Consider the following 7,199-nt stretch of genomic DNA (forward strand, 5'->3'; position numbering starts at 1 on the left):
TTGTAGACCAGGCTGGTCTCGAACTCACAGAGATCCACTTGCCTCTGCCTCCCGAGTGCTGGGATTAAAGGCGTGCGCCACCACCACCCGGCTGGAAGTTTTTTTAATATGCTTATAATTTATTAGCTTTTCAAAGTTAAACATGAAGTATCTGTAATGAATTCTAAAGAATCAGAGGATTATAGTGAATTTTTATTCTGCCTTTTCTAAGACTTTTACTGTTAATATTTTCAATAGCTTACCTGCTAAATTAAACAGATTTGTGTTGGTTCCCCTTTTGTTTTATTTTGTGAGTGTCACAAAGAACTTCTTGAGTGTCACCTGTCGGCTGGAGAACTCTGTTGCAGCCAATGACTGGAGCTCTGTTAAAGTTCAGGATTGGGGGAAGAAGTTGTATGAGCCCAAGATTAAAATTTAGTTTCCTTATCAGGGAATCCCACATCATCTCCCCTTTCTGTCTAATAAAAAGGAAGGTTTTAACTTAAACATAGTAAAATTACATAACACAAAATAGGTAACAAGGCAGAATTACAGTTACAATATTCAGTCTGTTAGAATCTGGAAAGTTTCATGTTTTTTCTGCTGAATTTAAAGATTGCTTACGAATGCAAAGACTTTAACCACATTGATTATATTTGGTCTCTCTCCAGTATGTGTTGTTTCATGGTTTTGAAGATTACCTTGTTGTGTGAAGGCTTTACCAGACTGATTCCATTCACAGGGCTTCTCTCCAGTGTGTGTTCTTTTATGCGTTTGAAGACTACTGTGACGTATAAAGGCTTTACCACATTCATAACATTGATAGGGCTTCTCTCCAGTGTGTGTCCTTTTATGCCTTTGAAGACATTCCTGATATGCAAAGGCTTTACCACAGTGATTACATTCATAGGGTTTTTTTCCAGTGTGTGTTCTTTTATGCCTTTGAAGATTACCTCGTAGTGCAAAGGCTTTACCACAGTGATTGCATTCATAGGGTTTCTCTCCAGTATGTGTTCTTTTATGTTTTTGAAGATAACTGGGCCATGCAAAGGCTTTACCGCATTGACTACATTGATAGGGTTTCTCCCCAGTATGTGTTCTTTTATGCACTTGAAGAGCACTGGGATGAGCAAAAGTTTTACCACAGTGATTACATTCATAGGGTTTCTCTCCAGTATGTGTTCTTCTATGATTTTGAAGAGGCCAATTTCGTGCAAAAGTTTTACCACATTGATTACATTCATAGGGTTTCTCGGCAGGATGTGTGCTTTGATGGCTCTGAAGATGTCTGTCGTATGCAAAGGCTTTAGTACATTGACTATATACAGAAGGTTTCTCTCCAGGATGATTTCCTCCAGTCCTGCAAAAATAATTGAGATATAGGAAAGCTTTACCACATTTAATACACCATTGAATCTTTGTATCTCCAAAAATAAATTTGACAATTTAGACCAGTTGTAAAGAGGAATCAGATCTCAAGGTTTTATCACTGGGTTTACACTCACGCTGTTCCCATTCATAATGGGTTCTTTTGCATCTTTGAAAATGCCTGTGATGGTAGATGCTTTATTAAAGAGTTATATTTACAGACTATTTTCTTTATGAAAATTTTTGCATATTTGTAACAAAATGGAAAAATTCAAATATACACATGTAACTGGAGAGTAGGATTTCTCCACAACAACTGCACCTTGGCTCTTGACCCTCACAGCCCATCTCACTAAACTCAGCACAGTCACAGCAAGACTATGAGTAACACTGGCTTTTCTGTGGGTTGTGTGCTTATTAGAAGGTTTGAGGGATGTACTTATCACCTGTTCATTATATATACACTTTATCTTATGAGTGGTGAGAAATTAATGCACTGAAAGTTCTACAGAACAGCTCTCACTGAGCCATGATTCAAATGGTGATATCTGTTAAAGCACTGTTTCTTGTCTTCTTTCTTAAAAGAATGCCTTGCAAATGCAATTCACCTACTTGAAATTGAGGTATACGGTTTTTGAGAATTCAAGAATCATCAATGCATCTGTGCTTAGTTACACTGCTGTTTAGTATAAAAACCCCAGGACACATTACAATTCCTCCAGAGGCACATATGTATCATCCTGCACATGGTAATTACCTTTCTTTTCTTCTAGAACTTTGACGATGTTCCTCAATATTACGGTCTTCCCAACTGTATCCTACAATAGAGTAAAAATGTATGGTATGTTATGCAAAATTATGTAAAATTTAAATTCCCATAATCGTTTTACCTTAGAGCCATGCCTGATTTATTCACCTCATTCTTCTTTATCAATCAAATTACAGAATAATAGCAAAAACTAAGGAACAGCTGTCCTCGTATTTAAAAACATGACGGAAAATTCAGGTTTACCTATGATACTGAGGCTGTGGTAGGTGTCCAGCATCACATCTTTGTAGAGATTCCTCTGGGAAGGATCCAGCAATGTCCACTCTTCCCAAGTGAAGTCAACATGCACATCATCATAGGTCACTGCATTCTGAAATGACCCATACATGTGTACAACAGGGAGCATGATACTGACAACACTGTAAATGTATAGTTCCTTGACAGTATAGTCACATAATTCTGGTACTCCCTACACTTATTCAAATATATAGACATTATATGTAATCACCAAGTCACTTTGGAAGGAAACTGAATAGGAGCTTCACCTATTTCCTTTCTTTATGCTGTGAATGGGATATCATCTCGAAAGAGAAATGCCTATTAAAAACATACAGAGACAAGTAAAAAATTCAATGGTACAGAATACATAGGAGTGAAATTGTATGAACAACTGTTACCTACACAACAGAAAAATAAAATGGACAGACTTAAGTATATAGGCACACACCTTTTAATGTGCAATCAGAAGTCAGAGGCAGCCGGGCGGTGGTGGCGCACGCCTTTAATCCCAGCACCCGGGAGGCAGAGGCAGGCGGATCTCTGTGAGTTCGAGACCAGCCTGGTCTACAAGAGCTAGTCCCAGGACAGGCTCCAAAACCACAGAGAAACCCTGTCTCGAAAAACAAACAAACAAACAAAAAAGAAGTCAGAGGCAGGAATATTTGCCTTGGAGTTGAATGCCAGCATACAGGACAGCCAGAAGTATATACTAAGACCTGTCTCCCATGCCAAAATCAGTTAAAAAAAAAAAAACACCACAACACAGAAAGAAATAATTCACATGGTCTTACTGACGTTACTACAAAGGAATCTGTATTCAACTTCCAAAAACCTAAACCTGCCCACATTAAACTGTAACGTCAATAAGATTTACTAAAAGTCACTCTATGTTGAAACAGTTAAAAAGGAGAGATGAAAGCATTTGATAATTAAATGTTGATCATGAATGAGGAGAAGAGATATCTCATTACTACAGCTATTCCTGGTATCGCATACAGGGAGGCTCAGATAGTAGTTATTTATTTCAGGAACACGACTATCTATTATTCCAAGTTCAGGGGTTCTGAAACCATCTTTTGATCATTGTGAAGATCAGGTACCCATGTGGTATATTTCCATGCTTACAGGTAAAACACACATTTTCATTAAAAAAAAAAAAACTTTCAAAACAAAAGCAACAGGCAGGAAGGTGATGTATGTGCTGTCCAGTGAATCAGAAGACTCAGGCAGTATTTTTGCCATGAATACAAGCTATCCTGGGAAACCAAATGATAACCTTTGTCAAGTTTTAAAAATTAACAATATGCCGGGCGGTGGTGGCGCACGCCTGTAATCCCAGCACTCGGGAGGCAGAGGCAGGCGGATCTCTGTGAGTTCGAGGCCAGCCTGGTCTACCAAAGGAGTTCCAGGACAGGCTCCAAAGCTACAGAGAAACCTTGTCTCGAAAAAAAAAAAAAAAAAATTAACAATATAAGTGAAGCTCAGTGAAACAGCATATGTTTGACATGGTCAAAAACCTACATTCCAGGCACATTACACAAAAAGATGAAAACAAAAAATGTCAGGAATTTTGGACCACTTTTAATCCCAGCACTTGGGATACTGAGTCAAGGGGATCAGTGAGTTTGAGGCCATTCTGGGGCCAGTTGGGTGTATAGAGATAGAGTCTTTAACAGTGGTGAAGGCACGACAGCACAAGAAGGAAGCTGGCTGAGTAGTATCAACTACAACACAGTAGACACAAAGAACAGGAAATCAACTGAAATTAAAAATACCCATATCACTTTCCCAATGAGGAAAACTATCCAGAGAGTCTCTTCCAAATAAAACTTTCACAAGCAATTGAAAGAAAGTCACCAAAGAGACATGTTCAAATCCATCATCATCTGGGAGGTTTTACATTCAATCAACTTATGCACTGACCGAGGTCACTATAGGCAAATGGTCACCATGAGGACAATGCATTTAGTCACTTCAACGATCCTCATAATCTGCAACAACCCCTCCACCATCCAAATGTCCAAAGTCTTTCCAGACGCACAATCTCTTGACAGTAACATCTTGTAAATTCAGGAAACAGGTTACATCTTTCCTACACACAATAGCACAGCGCACCATTCATACTCTGAATGAGAGAAATGGAGATACAATGAGGGAAGACGGGCCCAAGGCGAGACCAAAGCACAGTAAGAAAAACATCAAATCCTAAAGCTCTGTCAAAGAAACATGGAGCTTCAGTTCCAAAGGGCTTGGATGACTGCAACTTCTCTCTCATTGGTTACTTCTACTCCCTTTATACTGCTGGCTCTCCACGGAAGATGTCCAGGCCTGTAGAACCTGCAAGCTGGTACTCCTATTGCTAAACCTTGCCAGTCTCTCAACAGCAAGGGTCACTGAACTGGGTTTCAGAGTATTAGCAGCTTCCCTACTAGGTGAGCACAGGGTTTCCCACCTCTGCCTTCCCAGGCCAGCAGACAGGGCCCTAGTCTGGAAAGTCTCACTTTAGCAGACATTCTTCCACTCTCCCAGAGTAGAAGACATTCTTCCTTTCTCCTGTCCTACTGTCTTCATCACAGCTAACTGTGCAGCGCTACCGAACACACGAGATGCCTTTTACAACCTCCACACAATTACCTGTAAATGAACCGTACCTGTAAAGGTTAAATGCAAAGTGCTGAGCGTCTAGAACGTACTGAAGAAATTACGCCTCTCCAGCTTAGCCTACCTGCCTTCCAGGGCTGCACCAAGAGCAAGTTGTTGTTGACTCCAAACACGGTTCCACACACAGCTCCCTGCTCCCAACGCTCTGCATGGGTGCAGCCCACAGAGCAAAGTTATTCAGAGGACTGTGCCTGGGTCCAGGGAGCAGCAGGGACCGCGTGGGAGCTCACAGGACAAGGAATACGGCTGTAGATTCCCACCCAGCCCTGGGGAGGCCACGCCACCCCGGTTCCAGCAACTCCCCATCTGATCTTCCCGATATGGGGACAGCAGCCCCTCGCTCACCATGTCGTGGCTTCCGATCTGGGCCCGGCCCCCTCACAGCTCCCTGCAGCAGCACTCAAAGCACAGCACGTCAATACACTGGCGCCACCTCCTCCGCAAACCTAAGCCCTGCAGCCTGGCTCCCGGAAGGGCCCTGCACCACTTCTGATTGGCAGTTTGGCCTGGAGGTACTGATTGGCTAATGAAGCCTGAGTGACAAGTGCACCGCCTTTTGGGTTACAGTGTGCTTAAAGGCACAGCACGATGGTTCCTGACTCTCCCTTCCACCTCAGACCCAGACCTTTTCCAGTTCTGCAGAGATTTGCATTTCAATAGCACTTGCCACTGGCTCCACTATCTTCCTGCACTCAGTAGGCACTTCCCCTTCTTCCTCCTGGACACTGTGTGACTAGTTTTCCCAGCCCTCCCCTCAATGTGTACCACAAAAGGAGATGTTTGTTCTGTGGCTTCTCACTGAGATCAGGTGAACTGAAGGAATTTCTACCTGTTAGTCACAGGCACTTCAGAGAAGAGGAGAGACATGCAGGAACCAGATTAAAAAAAAAAAAAAAACAAAAAAAACAAAACATAACGGTAGGTATGTGGCCCACCAGAAGGCTGGATGCTGGATCCATTACTTTTGAAGTTTTCTTCCAGAATTCAGACCAAACTTTTGAGAAATAAATAATAATAATAAAAGTGTACTCTTGAGCCTGGCAGTGGTGGCGCACTCCTTTAATCCCAGCACTCGGGAGGCAGAGGCAGGTGGATCTCTGTGAGTTCGAGGCCAGCCTGGTCTACAAGAGCTAGTTCCAGGTCAGGAACCAAAAAAAGCTACAGGGAAACCCTGTCTTGAAAATCAAAAATAAAATTTAAAAAAAAAAAGTGTACTTTTTCGGGTAAGTTGAACACACAGAGAATCATGGAGCTAGAAAGACTGTCTCTATGAGTACTATTGTTAGCCAGCTCATCTTCCTCAGTGGGCAGGAGACGTAAAACAAGGGTGCAGTATTCAAGGCTCTCTGCATGAGCTGGACTGGTAAAAATCAATCTCTCCGTGTATGTAGAAAGCGGATTTATTAGAATGTCTCACGTGGTCCATTGTTAGACAACAATGGCTAGCTACCAATGGAAAGTTGAAGATTCCAGTAGATGTTCAGTTCACAGTGTTGGATGTCTCAGCTACTCTTTGGTAGACACCAGAATCCCAAAGTCGAAGGCTCTAATGCTAGCAAAGGAATGGCCTTGCTACCCAGAGCTAAGGCAAGAGGTAAGGAGAGAGTGCTTCCTTATCAATATCCTTTATGCACGTAGGCTGCTACCAAAAGTTTGACCCAGATTAAAGCTGGACAGGGTTTAACTGTGTAGCCCTGGAACTCATTGTTAGACCAGGTGTCGTCTTTGGGGGGAACCTGAGAAGGCTGGACGCTGGTCACATCCTGGAGGAGCTGGTCTCTTTGCTCCTGTACAGTGTTTGTGGTATGGAAATGTCGGGTGTCTCTTAGACTTATTTAAGGTATTAACAGAACACAGGACAAAGTTAAGTTTAGGAAAAATAATTTTAGGACCAGGGAATTGAGAGGGGGTGTATCTGATCTGTTTAAGGTGGATCTTTTAATTTGGCTCACTGGAACTCACAAGAATTTTGGGGGTTTCTGAAAACATAGTTGGTTTTTTTGTTTTTATTTATTTTATTTTTTTTCTATGAAACATATCTTTGAAATTTTTATTTCAGCTTATAACCTTACAGAACAGATTATAGGGGTAAGCATGTTATACAAAGAGATAAAAGTACAATATGTTCTTCATTTGGGGGAAG

At 41.7% G+C, this 7,199-nt stretch overlaps 1 protein-coding gene across 1 annotated transcript in view; it reads right to left on the minus strand.

Moving 5' to 3' along the window:
- The window catches only part of LOC113455937 (zinc finger protein 709-like), a 30,580-nt gene extending 25,064 nt beyond the window's left edge, over positions 1 to 5,516 (minus strand). Inside the window, 4 exon segments of the mRNA XM_026778622.1 lie at positions 604 to 1,339; positions 2,105 to 2,165; positions 2,360 to 2,486; positions 5,402 to 5,516. Coding sequence (XP_026634423.1) covers positions 604 to 1,339; positions 2,105 to 2,165; positions 2,360 to 2,486; positions 5,402 to 5,404 — 927 coding nt within the window. The 5' untranslated portion in view covers positions 5,405 to 5,516.
- Between the last annotated feature and the right edge of the window lie 1,683 nt (positions 5,517 to 7,199).

The sequence above is a fragment of the Microtus ochrogaster genome, chromosome 4, assembly GCF_000317375.1.
Source record: "Microtus ochrogaster isolate Prairie Vole_2 chromosome 4, MicOch1.0, whole genome shotgun sequence".
Classification (NCBI taxonomy): Eukaryota; Metazoa; Chordata; class Mammalia; order Rodentia; family Cricetidae; genus Microtus; species Microtus ochrogaster.